Source organism: Natrix helvetica (assembly GCF_964273705.1).
Source record: "Natrix helvetica genome assembly, chromosome: 11".
Lineage (NCBI taxonomy): Eukaryota > Metazoa > Chordata > Lepidosauria > Squamata > Natricidae > Natrix > Natrix helvetica.
In genome coordinates, this window is record NC_138562.1 from 5,999,922 (window position 1) to 6,016,977 (window position 17,056).

The 17,056-nt window shown below is 44.9% G+C and overlaps 1 protein-coding gene across 1 annotated transcript; it reads right to left on the reverse strand.

Moving 5' to 3' along the window:
- Nucleotides 1–8,140: 8,140 nt before the first annotated feature.
- On the reverse strand, nt 8,141–16,330 carry SERTM2 (serine rich and transmembrane domain containing 2). Its single transcript, XM_081964041.1, has 3 exons — nt 16,291–16,330; nt 14,817–15,237; nt 8,141–10,206 (listed from the first exon to the last, which is right to left on the reverse strand). Exon 3 carries the CDS (start codon nt 10,004–10,006, stop codon nt 9,728–9,730), a length of 279 nt encoding a protein of 92 aa, XP_081820167.1. The 5' UTR covers nt 10,007–10,206; nt 14,817–15,237; nt 16,291–16,330; the 3' UTR covers nt 8,141–9,727.
- Between the last annotated feature and the right edge of the window lie 726 nt (nt 16,331–17,056).

Here is a 17,056-nt window from a genome sequence, read left to right on the forward strand (position 1 = left end):
CAGAGCCCTCTCAGTGGGCATGCGCATCATAACCAGCTGCTCTTTGCAGGTGCCAGAGCGCTGAAAAATGGCCCAAAAAACAGCCTGAAAACAACCCCCAAAACGGCCTGTAAACAGCCCCAACAACAGCCTGAAAAACAACCTGAAAAACGGCCTGACAACGGCCCACAAACAGCCCCAAAATGGCCTGAAAATGGCCCAAAAAACCGCCTGAAAACAGCCTAAAAACAATTTGAAAATGGCCCCAAAGCTATCTGAAAATGGCTTGAAAACAGCCCAAAAAACAGGTGGCATGCAGAGCCATTTGTCAGGGCACGTGAGGCGTTACCCTGTTAGGTGGCCAGCGTGCATGCATGCGATGGCCAGCTGACTTCGGCCTCATTTTGAGGCCATTTTTTGCCCTCCAGAGGCTTCAGGAAGCCTCTAGACCGCGAAAAACCGGCCCTACAGGCAAACCGAAAGTTCAGAAATGGACTTCCGGTTTGCTCATAGGGACGGTTTTAGCACTCCGGAGCCTTTCCTGAAGCCTCCGGAGGGCAAACAACAGCCCTACAGACAAACTGTTCCCAAACTTCCGGTTTGCTGGTAGGGCTGGCTTTTCATGCTCCGAAGGCTTCAGGGAAGCTCCTGAAGCCTCCCGAAGGCTTCCCGGGAGGGTGGGGGGAGGCTGTTTTCGCCCTCCCCATGCTCCTATAAAGCCTCTGGAGCCTGGGGAGGGCAAAAAAAGCACACCAAAAATGGGGGGGGAGCGTTGGTCGTGCGCATAGCATTATGGTGTGTCACGCCTGCACACGATCCCCCTGCGCTCCCCCCCTGCTTTTGGCATGAGAGCCTAAAAACTTTCTCCATTGCTGGATTAAGTCCTTCGGAAGCTTCAGGGACCTTCAAGAGGCTTCCCTGAAGCCTCCGGAGGACTAAAAAGGATCCTACGAGCAAACCGGAAGTGACTTCGAAAAAAGCATGGAAAATGGGGGGGGTCGTGCCTCTCATGTGCACATGCACACTGGGGGGTCATGCGTTGCATTGTGGGTGTGGCACACCCGTGTACAACCCCCTCGTGCCCCTCCCCATGGCACGCAAGCCAAAAAAGGTTCGCCATCGCTGCCTTAGGCAATGCAAATAGTATTAAAGCAGTAGAGACCCCTCCCGTTAGTTAGAATGCAGATTCTAGCCAATACACTAGTGTGAAGATGTTTCCTTTATCAACTGCCCTGAGAGCTGAATAAACATACTTTCCCATGGCTATCTTCCATTAGACATTAAAGTGAAATGTCCCACATGGTCATTATAAACATTTCCCCAAAAGATGATGGGATCTCAAGGCACTTTGGCACCAGGAAACCTGTTGTAAAGTATCAGTTGTCACAGGCACTGGTAATAAATCAACTCCAAGGCCCCCTCCTCCCAATTGAATGGCAGTATCACTTTTAGGGATCTGACAGTTACCTTGGTCCACATAACCAAACGAAGGACCCATTGGGATCCCCATATCAAAACAACTTGCCTTTTTTGCGTCCGGAACCCGAAAATAACATTTAACCCAGCCCAGTACTTAAACAAAATGGTTCCGTTGAGATCTGATTACGTGGGACTGATTGGGGTAGATTGTAAGGGTGACACCGAAATATAATTTTATGTCATTTTATATATTTGTGTATTAAATTATATTGTATCTTATCCTATAACTATTGTATTTTACCTTACTCTTATTTTAAGCTGTTTGTATAAGATTTTATTGGCGGCATGTGTTTGGACTTTGTGCCTATATGGCCTATAGGCTAATCAATAAAGTTATCGTATCATATCATGAAGATACCACATTAGAAGAGGGTGATTTGACTGATCATCTAAAAAGCATTTTTGCCTGTTATGGTCTCTTCTCCGAAAGCTGCTGTAGTGAAGAGAACTGGATTGTGATCCCGGTGGAGTTGCCTGGTTCAAATGAACACCAATTACGGTGTTTACTCTCCGCCAGGGGTTTAAGCCACCGTTTTGCCTTAATTGTGATGTGAATTGCGTGCTGAAAAAAGCCGGCATCCTATAAATGACAACCCCCCTCAGGTCATTGTAAAAACCTTGAATGCCAATTATAAAACAGTTTCCCTGCATGCTTAGCAAAGAAGTAATCTGCTTTTAAAGTCCCTCTGCCCCCGCCAAGCCCCCCTATCATTCACCCGCATGCAAGATCAGCTCACATGATCACGAGGTGGCGCAGTGGTTAGAGTGCAGTACTGCAGGCTACTTCAGTTGACTGCTAGCTGCAGTTGGGCAGTTCGACTCTCACCGGGCTCAAGGTTGACTCAGCCTTCTGTCCTTCCAAGGTGGGTCAAATGAGGACCCAGATTGTTGGGGGCAAGAGGCTGACTCTGTAAACAGCTCAGAGAGTGGTGGAAAGCACTGTGAAGCGGTATATAAGTCTAAGGGCTATTGCTATTCCTTCCTCCCTCCCTCCCACCCTCCCTTCCTCCCTTCCTTCCTTCCTATCTATCTATCTACCTATCTACCTACCTACCTACAATGAGCCATTGTGGCCCAGTGGTTAGAATGCAGTATTGCAGACTAATTCTGCTGACTGCCAGCACTTCGATCCTGGACAGCTCAAGGTTGACTGAGCCTTCCATCCTTCCGAGGTGGGCAAAATGAGGACCCAGATTGTTGGTGGGCAATAGGCTGACTCTGCAAAGCGCTTAGAGAGTGCTGTAAAAGCACTATGAAGCAGTATATAAGTCTAAGTGCTATTGCATGATTTGACCTACCTTATGGCTTTCCGTCCCTCAATGAGCTCAAGGTTGTTGGGATTTTCCTGCTTCATTTCATTAATTTTGTATTTAGTGAAAATGTGAGATGAAACAAACTTGCCAGGACATAATCAGTGTCAATTGGTATAGCTGTGGGGTGAGGGCTCCCAGCTGTCAGAACTTTGAATTCAGGGTTTTTAAATTTTTATTTATTTTGTCAAACATGTATAAGATAACAGATATAAGTACATACAAGATTATGAATACATGAAATGGATACAAATAAATGGAGACAGTAGGACAGGGATGGTAGGCACATTGGTGCGCTTATGCACGCCCCTTACAGACCTCTTAGGAATGGGGTGAGGTCAACAGTAGACAGTCTAAGGTTAAAGTTTTGGGGGTTTGGGGGAAGAAACTACAGAGTCAGGTAGTGCATTCCAGGCATTGACCACTGTTGCTGACGTCGTATTTTCTGCAATTGGGTTTGGAGCAGTTTACCTTGAGTTTGTATCCATTGTGTACTTGTGTATTGTTGGGGTTGAAACTGAAGTAGTTATTGACAGGTAGGAGGCTGTAGAAGATAGCCAATAGGCAGGGCCAGTCAGAGGTGGTATTTACTGGTCCTCTGAACTACCGTATTTTTCGGAGTATAAGACGCACCTTTTTCCCCCCCAAAAAAGAGGGTAAAAATCCGGGTGTGTCTTATACACTGAATACAGCAATTTTGGCCTACCAAAACCCCATCCCCTTTGCAAAAATGGACATGCAGAGGGTTTGGGAGGCTTGTAGAGTTCTCCTGGGAGCTAGGGAAGGCAAAATCAGGCAAAAAATGTGCCATTTTTGCTCGTTTTTGCCCCCCCCCCAGTCCCCAGGAGCACTCTACAAGCCTCCCAAAGCTCTGCATGTCCCCTCTTTTTTTGCAAAAAAAAATGGTCCGTTTTGCGAAAAATGGGCCTTATTTGCTCATTTTTGCCCCCCACCCTGCAGAAGCACTCTACAAGCCTCCCAAAGCTCTGCAAGCCCTTTTTTTTTGCGAAAAATTGGTATTTTTTGCTTCTTTTTGGCTCCCCCAGCTTCCAGGAGCACTCTACAAGCCTCCCAAAGCCTATGCATGCCCCCCTTTTTTCCCAAAAAAACAAGGCGTGCAGAGGGTTTGGGAGGCCCGCAGAACGGAAAAACTTTTTTTTTTTTAAAAAAAAATTACCTCTTCAAAATTATGGTGAGTCTTATACTTCGGTGCGTCTTATAGTCCAAAAAATACGGTACTCAAAATTTCCGCTACTGGTTCTCCAGAACTGGTCAGAACCTGTGGAATACCACCACTGTATCATTCATGACTGTTCATAAAACACATGGAAGAAGAAATTGCATTCTTAATAGAAGAGGCAGTTTGGGTTATATCTGTAAATTTCTACTTATAGATTTTACAGGCTTGGGGAGGGACAGCGAAAAATGGGTTTGGAGAATGTATTGCAGTGAATACATCATCACTTGTGTCAAAAATCCATACAACACTAGGTTGCTGTCTGTGAAACTCACCAACCAATTTCAAAATTTGAATTTCAAGAACGGACATTTTTGGAGACTCGGTAGAAAACCAGGGATATAAAATAAATGCAAGAACTTACATCAAGGAAAATGTTGGTAAGTAAAGGTTTCTTGACAGGTGTATTACAGGTTCAATTACAGTTGTAAGTTAAGGACTAACAGTAGCAGAGTCTTACAAGCCTGATTGTGCTCCCTTCTCCTTCATCTTGATGAGAACTGGGGAGGTGAAATGCTTTATTGGACTACACTTCTGCTCCAGACTCCAGTTTCTCTTATTTAACAGTTGTCTGGATTGTGGCTTTTCCTCCATGAACATTAAATATCCTGCCCGTTATACTTTCACAATCCTTTGCAGGTTCTCAACTTGAAGGAACTTAGAACCACGTGGTTCCTTACCAAAATAATGGTAAAGGGATTCCTGCTTGAGCAGGGGGTTGAACTAGAAGACCTCCACGGTCCCTTCCGACTCTTCTGTTATTCTATTAGTCAATTGCTGCAACCCCATATGAAGAACAGTTATATTATTACATCTTCATCCCCTCCACCCCACCCCTCTTAGACAAATTAGCCCATACTCCCCCAGGAGAAGCGACACCCTGAATTAAAGAAGAAGAAAAATACAGAATAACAAAATAAACCGCTGTTTTTGACACATTGGAGAAAGATGTTCTTGTTATTGTTACAATACCTGAGACACGTGTGGTTACTAGTTTTAGCATGGCTTGGATTGGGGAATTTCAAAGTCCACAGAGATAGGGATACTGGCAGATAAATGTTCTATAGCAGGAGCTCCCTTGACAGTTTATTTCTAGACCAGACCTGTATCCCTGATAAGTTATATGCCTAGTGCAATTTGCTACCGTGTTCCCCTCCGAAAATAAGACGGGGTCTTATTTTCTTTTGACCGCCCGAAATAAGCGCTTGGCCTTATTTCCAGGGAGATCTTCTGAGACAAGTTCATATACGGAGAGGTTAGCTAACAACATCTCCCCCTCCCAAGCTGTGTGTACACAAGTATCAAATACAACTCTAGAGGCAAGCCCCACACGAGCAGGACCTGGCTATTTATTTGTGCATTATAATCTTATAGTGCTATCTCTAGCTGAGTTTTGCTCATTCTGTGAGCAAATGTGCTTTCTTCCATGTTTCCCCCAAAATAAGACAGGGTCTTATTTTCTTTTGACCCCTGAAATAAGCGCTTGGCCTTATTTTCGGGGAGGTCTTATTACTTTTGAGGTGCAGGAGGCAGCGAGCGTGGTCACCTCATGGCTGCTGCTGTGTTGCAATATTTTCAAGGAGGGCTTAGTTTCAGGGGAGGGCTTATTTTAGCGCATGCACTCAAAAGTCCCATTGGGCTTATTATCCAGGGAGATCTTATTTTCCGGGAAACAGGGTATGAAGTGATCTCCTTCTGAGAAAGTACAGGAACTCCTTGACTTACAACAGTTTGTTTAGTCCTTGTTTGATGGCACTGAAAAAAGTGACTTATGACTTACCGTATTTTTCAGAGTATAAGATGCACCAAGGGCATGGATGGGATACCACCTGAAAATCCCATGTCTGTACTTCAATCTCAAATGTTGAAATAAAATTCCCAGGAGAAGGCAGCAGTAAACATTTTTTGTATCGTTGCAAATGATGGACATTAAATTTGTCATGTGGGAGCTGTAATAATTCTGAAGGTCATATAATCTGATCTTGTCCAGCTATAACCTCATTTTGGTTACACTACGGTATATCTCCAAATACAGTTTCAGGAAGAAATGTTATCCTTATATATTCCTGCAATATGGAATTTGTTATCTCGTGAAAACCTTTGGCTCTATGAGCCTCAGGCAAGGCCAATTTTACATAACCATAAAGAAGCCTCACTCATTTTGAGGATTGGATCCAGGATATGGGTTTATTCTCTGTTTTTTTAAAGTTTCTATACTCTAAAAATGAGAAAAGGGATCAATACGTTTCTTTCAGTTCTAGATTTAATGATCAGTTTGACTTAACTTTGTTAACTTTGCTTGGTTTAACTTTATGATCTGTTTTTATTATCTGTATTTATTACTTCTTTCTTTTCATTTTTGATTTCCTGGGGGAGAATCTGTACAATTATACATTTTTGTTTTTTTAATAGGGACCAGCTGGAGTTTCTCCAGTTGGGAAATCAGTGTTTACTAAAATCTGATACAATCCTGATACCACCATTCATCCAGGTCAGTGGTGGGATTTAAAAGTTTTTACTACCGGTTTGGTGGGGATGGTTTCGTGGGCATGGCATGGCTTGGTGGGCGTGGCAGGGGAAAGATACTGTAAAATCTCCATTCCCTCCCCACTCCAGGGGAAGGTTACTGCAAAATCTCCATTCCCTTCCCACTCCAGGGGAAGGATACTGCAAAATCCCCATTCACTCCCCACTCCAGGGGAAGGTTACTGCAAAATCCCCATTCCCTCCCCACTCCAGGGGAAGGTTACTGCAAAATCTCCATTCCCTTCCCACTCCAGGGGAAGGATACTGCAAAATCCCCATTCACTCCCCACTCCAGGGGAAGGATACTGTAAAATCTCCATTCTCTCCCCACTTCAGGGGAAGAATACTGTAAAATCTCCATTCTCTCCCCACTCCAGGGGAAGGATACTGCAAAATCCCCATTCACTCCCCACTCCAGGGGAAGGTTACTGTAAAATCCCCATTTCCTCCCAACTACAGGGGAAGGATACTGCAAAATCCCCATTCCCTCCCCACTCCAGGGGAAGGATACTGCAAAATCCCCATTCCCTCCCCACTCCAGGGGAAGAATACTGCAAAATCCCCATTCCCTCACCACTCCACGGGAAGGATAACTGTAAAATCCCCATTCACTCCCCACTCCAGGGGAAGGTTACTGCAAAATCCCCATTCCCTCCCCACTCCAGGGGAAGGTTACTGCAAAATCTCCATTCCCTCCCCACTCCAGGGGAAGGATACTGCAAAATCCCCATTCCCTCCCCACTTCAGGGGAAGGATCCTGCAAAATCTCCATTCCCTCCCCACTCCAGGGGAAGGATACTGCAAAATCCCCATTCCCTCCCCATTCCAAGGGAAGGATAACTGTAAAATCCCCATTCCCTCCCCACTCCAGGGGAAGGATACTGCAAAATCCCCATTCCCTCCCCACTCCAGGGGAAGGATACTGCAAAATCCCCATTCCCTCCCCACTTCAGGGGAAGGATCCTGCAAAATCTCCATTCCCTCCCCACTCCAGGGGAAGGATACTGCAAAATCCCCATTCCCTCCCCATTCCAAGGGAAGGATAACTGTAAAATCCCCATTCCCTCCCCACTCCAGGGGAAGGATACTGCAAAATCCCCATTCCCTCCCCACTCCAGGGGAAGGATACTGCAAAATCCCCATTCCCTCCCCACTCCAGGGGAAGGATACTGCAAAATCCCCATTCCCTCCCCACTCCAGGGGAAGGATACTGCAAAATCCCCATTCCCTCCCGATCAGCTGGGACTTGGGAGGCAGAGAATAGATTGGGGGTGGGGCCAGCCAGAGGTGGTATTTACAGGTTCTCCAAACTACTCAAAATTTCCGCTACCGGTTCCCCAGAACTGGTCAGAGCCTGCTGAATACCCCCTCTGGCCAATATGCTTGTACATCAATCTTGCAGAATCTGTTTATTAAACCAGAGGAAGCCACACTTTCCAAAATGGACTTGGCTCCTGCATTTTGACGTGCCAGCAGAAACTATTTGGGTATGGTAATCACATGTTTGGACCAGGATCCTTTGGCTGGAAAGCAGGTCTTTATTTTGCAACCCAAATTGGTTAATCCTGTAGGGCAAAAGCAGTCGGAATTTGCTTTCCTTGTTTGTGGCGCTCGCTCTCCAAAGAACCCGCCATGCATCAATTGCCATTAGCGCTCGTATCATGTACTAAAAGACACATCCGAGACAAGCTTAAGCAGGAATTCCATCATCCAGAAATTATAATCTTTTAATAAGTGCTTATCTAGAAATTCACCAAAAAAACATATCCAGTATAAAGTGCATCAGACTTTGAAAACATCAGTGAAAATGGTGAGTATTGGGTTGTTTTTTAGCATTATGTATATCTATCTTACCGGTTTGCATATATTTGCATGTATGACAGCTGGTTGCATGAAACATCACAACAGGTGCCCGTGCAACTCCTAAGGATAAGCAAAACTTGGTAGAAATTTAATATTCCATCACTTTTTACGTTAGATTCTCCGCATCCTGTGACTACCTTCCATCAATCCCAAAGCAGTCCTGCTGCATTGGGAGCCTGGAGGACACCTTTACATCGACCTAGGCCTCCAGAAGGGACTCAGTGGCTAAGATGCTGAGTTTGTCGATCAGAAAGGTCGGCAGTTCAGCGGTTCGAATCCCTAGCACTGTGTAACAGAGTGAGCCCCTGTTACTTGTCCCAGCTTCTGCCAACCTAGCAGTTCGAAAGCATGTAAAAATGCAAGTAGAAAAATAGGAACCACCTTTGGTGGGAAGGGAACAGCGTTCTGTGAGCCTTTGCCGTTTAGTCATGCTGGCCACATGACCACAGAGACATCTTCGGACAGCGCTGGCTCTTCGGCTTTGAAACGGAGATGAGCACCGCCCCCTAGAGTCGGGAAGGACTAGCACCTATGTGCGAGGGGAACCTTTACCTTTAGGCCTCCAGAAGATTCTGAAAAGCAGTTTCATTCAACAAGATCATTACCCTTCTAACAGGGCAGTTCCAAATGCAAAACTGTAGGCCCTCTCTCTCCACTGATGATGATGGGTGATGATCTTTTGGAAATGTGAGACAAGCCTCGAAGAGACAGAGCTGCTAAAATAAATCTAAACCAGACTATTAAAATATATAAAGTGCTTTGGGCCAGAACTGGATCAAGGAATGTATTCTTCGGTTGCTATCCGTGGTCCTCCATCTACAAACCTGTGTATTGTATGCCTCCATAATTGTTCCCCAGGATCCTGTTCCTGTCCAGTGCAGCCTTCAGCTGCCCTGAAGCCTTATTTGGCTAGACCAGGGAGCAGCAACCTTAAACACTCAAAGAGCGACAAATGTCCTAACCGAAAGCCCCCCTTTCAATTGGAAGTCCAGTTCCCCCACGATAGTCACCTCTAGCGCAGCGTCCTTTTTCCTCTGCCAACCGGAAGTCTGATTCCCCCACCACAGAGTCTCCTCCTAGCACGGTGTCCTTTTTCTTCTACCTGTTCCTAACGAAAATCCCTATCTCTATCAATCGTGGAGCCTACTGGCGACAGGGAGCCGCATCAGAGGGGTGAAAGAGCCACATGTGGCTCCAGAGCCTCAGGTTACTGATCCCTGGCCTGGACCGTTTTCAGCTGGGCCAACAGTGGACAATGTTCCCACATTTCATCCAGTGAACCAGAAGGTGCGTCTTCACGTGTTTCTCGGCAGCCCATTGTGTCCCATTTTTTTTAAGGGCTGGGAATCCTGGTATGCATTTCCACATCTGTGAACTCCTGGGTGTTCTCCGTTCTCTCTGGGGATGTGGTGATGGGAGATATAACGTGCTTTAAGCGGAGAAGCATCGTGAACAGAAGAATGAGCAAGATGGCTAGCAGGGTTAGGAACAGGCCCACGTACAGATAGAGGTTAGAGTACTTATCTGCGATTGCTGCTTCTGTAGCTAATGTTGGGTGTGGGTGAGAACGGCCAGTAAGGTTTCCATGGTGTCTGAAGACAAGTTCAGTCATTGCTTACTCAGGCCTTGTCCCTCCTCCTCCGTCCACTCATAAACACGTTGCTCCTTTTTCTACACAGTCCAAGAAAGGGGTCCTTGTTGGATTCATGCATTCGAGTTGGCAGTAAATTCTCGGAGACGCTAAAAATCTTTACGTTGCACAGGAAAGCTGTTTTCATGGACAGTCCATCTTCTCCCAAGGCTTTGCTTGCTCTGTGAAATAGAAGACTCAGATCATCATCATCATCATCATCAATCATTTCTCCTTGAAAGGAAAACACGCACCTGAGATTTGCAAGGGCTTTTCAGTCCACAGCATTGCACAACTAATGATATATCCACAGGAGGCTTAGTCAATACCCGTATTGAGTTGGTTTGGGTGAGAATCTTTGGGTCTTCATCGGAAAAGTAAGCATCAGTTAACTTCAGAGTGAGCAACCACAGTGGTGCTTTTTTCAACATCTAATTTCAAACCTTTGTACTGCATTTTATTTCTAAACTGAGCGACATGAGTTAATTAAGGGACATTTCAATTAATGTCTTCTGCAGTGGTTCTCCGTTTTCCCATTTCTAATGGACTGCTTCACAATTGCTGAGAATTCCACTTGGCTACTTAATAAAATTTTGTTGCTCTAGTTGTGTTCTGAGCTAGGCTTCCTGATAAAGCATAGACCACACAATTAGTCCCCAAAACAGTCTTTCATTTAAATGGCTGTGAATTATGGTCATTCACATCCCGTAATGATTCACAAACAGTCTGTGAAGAGTCCGGCAGATGTCTACCACAGTCTTGCATGGTAATCCTGATAAGCACCCACCTTTATCTCCCTTGAAACACTGCCAGAGACCTAATTGCCATTGAGTTTTGCAAGGCCACACAGAGCATAGTCAAAGGGAGCTTCTCAGAGTTGAACCAACCAGAACAAACTAATTGCTTCCTGCAAAGGCTCACCTCCGTTTGCTCCTCTTTTATGTCTTATGGGAGGGGCCAATCATCTCCAAGCCTTACTCCTGAGTCACCCCTTTTGTCTTAACTGCTCTTGCCTTCTGGCAGCTCTGCGCATGTGCCCACTGGGAACAGGCTCACACTGTTCTTCTGCCTCGCTGATGTCAGACTCCAGAGGCTCTGGAGGCAGCACATCACTACCAGATGGCCTTGGCCTCGCAAAAAAACAACAACGTTGTGAGATTGGACAAAACTCACTTAACAACCACCTTGCTTAACAAATGAAGTTCTGGTCTCAATTGTAGTTGTAAGTCAGGGACACCCATAGATGCATGTTAATTTTCTTTTTGTTTTCACCTTTTCCAAGGTTAAGTTCATTTCATCCCATTTCTGCCTCATTTTGCTCAAAACCCAAAACCTTCCAGCTTAGTCAGTATTTGGAAGACCTGTGTAGCGCAATGGTTAGAATGCAGTATTGCAGGCTAATTCTGCCGACTGCCAGCAGTTCGATCCTGACCGGCTCAAGGTTGACTCAGCCTTCCATCCTTTTGAGGTCTGTAAAATGAGGACCCAGATTGTTGGGGGGGGGGCATAAGCTGACTCTGTAAGCTTCTCAGAGGGGGCTGTAAAGCACTATGAAGCTGTCTTATTGCTATTGCTATTTGCAGGACATCATATTTAATACCCCTTCTTCCCCAGCCCAAAGCCACTAAAAGTCATGAGGCGCCAGTCAGCCATGTAAAAGCTACGCTTGTTGTCCTGCCTGATTTTATAAGTGCAATATGGGCAGTTTGAATGTCCCGAAAAAGAGGCTCATGTCTCATCCTTAAAGGACATTCTTGCTACAGCTTGTTTTATTGCAAATATTACTTTTGAAAATTAGATGGCCTGATAGGAAGATGGCTCACCTGGAGTTCAAGTGGAGCAATGATTATAATCCAAAAGCCCCAGCCCAAAGATAATTAGGGGACTGGAGGCTAAAACATATGAGGAACGGTTGCTGGAATTGGGTATGTCTAGTTTAATAGAAAGAAGGACTAGGGGAGACATGACAGCAGTGTTCAAATATCTCAGGGGTTGCCACAAAGAAGAGGGAGTCAAGCTATTCTCCAAGGCACCTGAGGGTAGAACAAGAAGCAATGGATGGAAACTAATCAAGGAGAGAAGCAACTTAGAACTAAGGAGAAATTTCCTGACAGTTAGAACAATTAATCAGTGGAACAGAAGTTGCCTCCAGAAGTTGTGAAAGCCCCAACACTTTTAAGCTTTTAAGAAGATGTTGGATATCAATTTGTCTGAAGTGGTGTAGGGTTCCTGCCTAGGCAGGGGGTTGGACTAGAAGACCTTCCATGTCCCATCCAACTCTGTTATTCTATTCTAATAAATGTTTATTGGACACTTCTATGTTTCACGAGATTAGGATGGAAATAATGATGAAGGGGAGAAAATAACATTTAAGAATCTACTTCCTCTAAAATTTGCGGTCAAATCATCACTTTTAATTTAAAGGAAGAAACAAGGCTAAATATATTGAGAATAAGCATATGGCTGATGCTTCTTTAATAAGACATAGAATAACATAACATAGAATAACAGAGTTGGAAGGGAACTTGGAGGTCCTCTAGTCCAAATCTCTGCACGAGCAGGAGAGTCAATACCTGTGATGGCGAACCTTTGGCACAGGTGGCACGCAGAGCCCTCTGCCAGCATGGCAGCTGTTGCCCAGTTCAGCTCCAATGCGCATGCATGCGCGCCTCCCACCAGCCAGCTCATTTTTGGGTCTGCTGCACATGCGGGAGATGCGTGCGCATGCGTGAAGGGTCACATGTTGAGGGTGAGCGTGGCCTGTTTTTGGTCCCAGGAAGTTTCATGGAGGCCTGATAAGCCCAAAATGGGGCACAGGGGGCACATGCACGGGGGTCGCGCGGGGGGGGCATGCACACGTGCAGGGGGCAGGAGGGCATTGCATTATGGGCGTGGGCACATGTGCACGCATGATTTTGGCACGCAAGGAGTAAAAGGATAGCCATCACTGGTCTGTACCATTTCAGACAAGTGGTTGTCTCTTCTTAAAAACCTCCAGGGATAAAGCCCCCACAACTTCTGAAGTTTCCCTGTTCCACTGATTAATTATTCTAACTAAAGAATTTTCTCCTTAGCTCCACCTTCTCTCCTTGATTAGTTTCCATCCATCGTCTCTTGTTCTGCCCTCTGGTGCTTTGGAAAATAAGTTGAACCCCCCCCCCCTTCTTTGGGGCAGCCCCTCAAATACTGGAACGCCGCTGTCATGTCACTTCATAGTCCTTCTTTTCACTAGGCTAGACATACCCCAAAATAAATGCCCATGACCTCTGTATTCTGATGCTCGTTTATCATTTGCTGATCTTGTCCATATTATTGTCCTATCCCGTGTATGGTTTAGCCTCCGAAAACGACCCCTGGCATTCCAGGATATGCTCACTGCTGTACTTTTCTTAAGCTACCATGCCACCACAGAAGATTGTTGTGAGGATAAAAAGAAGAGAGGGGGGGGGGGGGAATCAAGATTACCAATAGTTAACCAAAGCTCTTCAATTCCCGGTGTCTTAATAAAGTGCATTGGAGCAAACTGGACTGCTGTTCAGATTTCAGGTCAGCAAAGTATTAAATGTTACCTCCTCCGTGCATGTTATGTCCTGTATATATGTAGGTTTATGTGTTTGTATACATGTTTTATGTTTTATACTCCATTGTACGCCGCCCCGAGTCCTGTCTGGAAAGGGAGCGGCTAATAAATTTAAATTTATTATTTATTTATTATTAAATGCCTGAATCTGAAACCCCAAATGACTTTTTTTTTTTAAATCAAAAGAAAATTTGCAGAATTTAAAGAGGTCTTTATTTCCTGATCCAATTTTCTACAGAAGCTTTTTTCCACGAAGCAGAGCTTCAGACGTTGAGTGACAAGCATTCCTTCCGGTAGAGAAACTTCATTAAATTCTCTTAATTCAAAGTTCGGGATGAGCAAACTTCTTAGTCTCCCCAAAGAGAGTGAACGTTAACTTTTCTAAGCAAATTACCCGTGTGTAGAGAGAGAGTGAGACAGAGAGGTTTGTGTAAAAATTCAAAAATGAGACTAAAAGTGCAAGAGTGAGCAAGCAATAGTGTAGGGCTAAAATTAAACAGGGTGGCTCAATGGTTAAGACGCTGACCTTGTCGATCAGAAAGATCGGCGGTTCGAATCCCTAGCGCCGCATAACAGAGTGAGCTCCCGTTACTTGTCCCAGCTTCTGTCAACCTAGCAGTTCGAAAGCATCTAAAAAATGCAAGTAGAAAAATGGGGACTACCTGTAGTGGGAAAGTAACAGCGTTCCATGCGCCTTTGGCGTTTAGTCATGCCGGCCACATGATCACAGAGATTATCTCGGGGCAGCGCTGGCTCTTCGGCTTTGAAACAGAGACGGGCACCGCCCCCTAGAGTCAGGAACGACTAGCACATATGTGCGAGGGGAACCTTTACCTTTACCTAAAAATTAAAACAGGCTTCGCCATGGACTCTCTGATTTTCTCAGAAGAACTTCAGGAAAAACAGATCAATATGCAATAAGATTTCAAGAGGTTTTAAAGGCGAAGCCAGCTTGCCCCCCCCCCCCACTTCCCCCCCTCCTGCTGCCTGGATAAAAACTTTTCACTGCAATCAATTATCTGGTATAACTGGCTTATAACGTTGCCTCCTCCCCAATTCAGGAAACTGATATTTTAATGCATGCTTTTAATTTTTTTTTTAACCATCTCTTGAGAGGGTATTCATTTCTCTCCTTTCAGGGTCCCTCGCTCCCTCTCTTTTGCATGCAAACCTAATACCCTGAAAGTCTTTCAAGTAGACATAGAAGATTACCTTTTGCTGCTGGAAGGAACCTGAGCGGGTTTGACCCCACAGGGACTCTACCTGGGGGCTTTTAAAGAGGCATCTTCTTACAGGTTGTCCCAGGGTGAGATCTTGTCCAGATCGGTGAGATCTTTGCTGTTGGGCTACCAGACCCAGAAGATTTGACTTTCCAGAGAGAGCACAACTGAAGTAAGGTTGCTTCTGAACATTCACGCTTCGCGGTGTGATAGGCACAAACTGGCACTGCTTCTCCCTTAGCTGTCTCACTTCTCCAGCTGGATTGCACATTCTCCTTCAGAGGCGAAGGAACGTCGACAAATCCATCTGCCTTGCGGACAGCTGACTGAGAGCTGATTTTACCCACCGGTTCTCTTCTCTTCTTTCTTTAGACAGTGGCCAGACCTGAACAGATTTCTCTCTCTGCACGCAGCTATGTTTCATGAGAGAGAAAGAGAGGGGGGAGAGAGAGAGAGAAAGTGATGCTCGTGGCACCAATAGCAAAGTTTTGACAAGCTTTTCCTTAACTCTTTCTCTGCCCTGGATTCCTTTCTGGACTGAACCACTAGATAAAAAGCCAAGAGAGAAACTAGAACTAATTCTTTCCTAACATTGAGAATCCTCCTTGATTGCGTAGTTGTAAATAAAGCACAGAGACTTGTTGATATTATCTGTGATAGAAACTCCAATGGAAATTGTTATCACCTGGTGGAATTCATTCCCAGGAGATGTGGTAAAAGCTATTAACTGAGGTAGATTTGAAAGGAGATTGATTAAAGTCCTAGAGGACAGCTCTGTCGAAGCTCTCTTCGTTTTGAAGGCTCACTGTTGTCTCTACGTTTGAACCAGGCATAATTTTATGAGAGGCAGAGATCTACATCCCCTCTTTGTGACCAGCCCAAAAGGATCTGGTTGGCCATTGATTAAGACAACTTGCTGGACTAAGAAGGCCCTTTTAAGTGTCTGTGGAGCTTCTCAACCATCCAGATAATGGTTGTCTCCAAAGTGGGTTTTTTTTCTCCAAAAAGTAACTGGACTTTCTTGGTTTTGTCCTTTGAAAACGTTTCGCTTCTCATCCAAGAAGCTTCTTCAGTGCTTCAGGAGCAAAACATTTCCAAGGGGGGGGGGGGGGGAAACCAGGAAAGTCCAGTTGCCTTTTGGAAAAAGCCCAAGATTTCCAGTGCTTCAGAAATCTGCAAAATGTGTTGCATTGTCCATGACAGATAATGTCCACTAGTTGGACAGTCATCAATATAGTTCACCAATATTAGAACAATCAACTGTCTATTGGTGAACTTTAAATCTTATGAGCCTTAGCCACGCTGATCAATGGTGCGAGACACTGCAGTTCAAGAGAAATTATTCCAGAAAGCATGGTGAAACCGTGGCTTAGTGCAAAGTGTTAACTTATTTGAGAATGCATTCCTCTCCGAACCTTGAAAATCAGATTTCAGAGTGGCTGCAATTAAAACAGACATCCACCCACCTCTATTTCTTCTTTCTCCTGGCCATCTGCTTCAAAAATTGACCTTTGCACATTTCTATGTGTCTCTTGTGTTTGTGTTTTTAAGAAGCAGGGAAAGAGTCTTATTTCTTTGCCAAGGAGCATCCTGTTGATCACTCAAGTGAGAATCACAAGATTATGAGCACTTGCATCCTTAGAGTTGTATATATGTCAAGTGCTTTTCTGTAAATAAAGAAACAAACAGAAATCCAGACATCGCTTGGCAAAGTATGAGCTTGGAAATGTGAAGGTCTACAAGGAGATTTGAGGATGGCCCAGAAAAAGAAAGCAAAGAATAGCAAGGCAGAAGGAAGGATTTGAAGGAGATGGGTGCTGTCAGGGCAGCCTCCATCAGTAACCAAGAAAGAAACCACTCAACTCCATTTTGCAGAATTAAGAGTACTGTCAGGCCTGCAGAGGTTCCTTTAAGAATCTTTGGCCTGCCACACTTTCTTATAATTTCCTATGTGTTTCATTAGTGTAGTAGTTGGGAGGGGGGAATAGAAAGGAGTAGGATTGTGGAATGTATGTTGTCATTCTTTTATAGAAGCTCAAGGTCATCTTTTGTCTCCGCACCTCGACACCTGACCGGAAGCAGAGGGGTGTAGATGCCAGCGTGAAAGATGATGGTTGGAACATGTGATGAATTATGGGGTGTGGGGAAAGATATGAACTTTCAACTGGGTGAACCCACAGGATGTAAAATAGAGTTGAAATTTCATAGCATAATGCCAACATGTCTGTCTTA

What these genes read in the sequence shown, in the direction of transcription:
- SERTM2 (XM_081964041.1), bottom strand. Translation starts at nt 10,006, where the DNA reads ATGACTGAACTTGTCTTCAGACACCATGGAAACCTTACTGGCCGTTCT.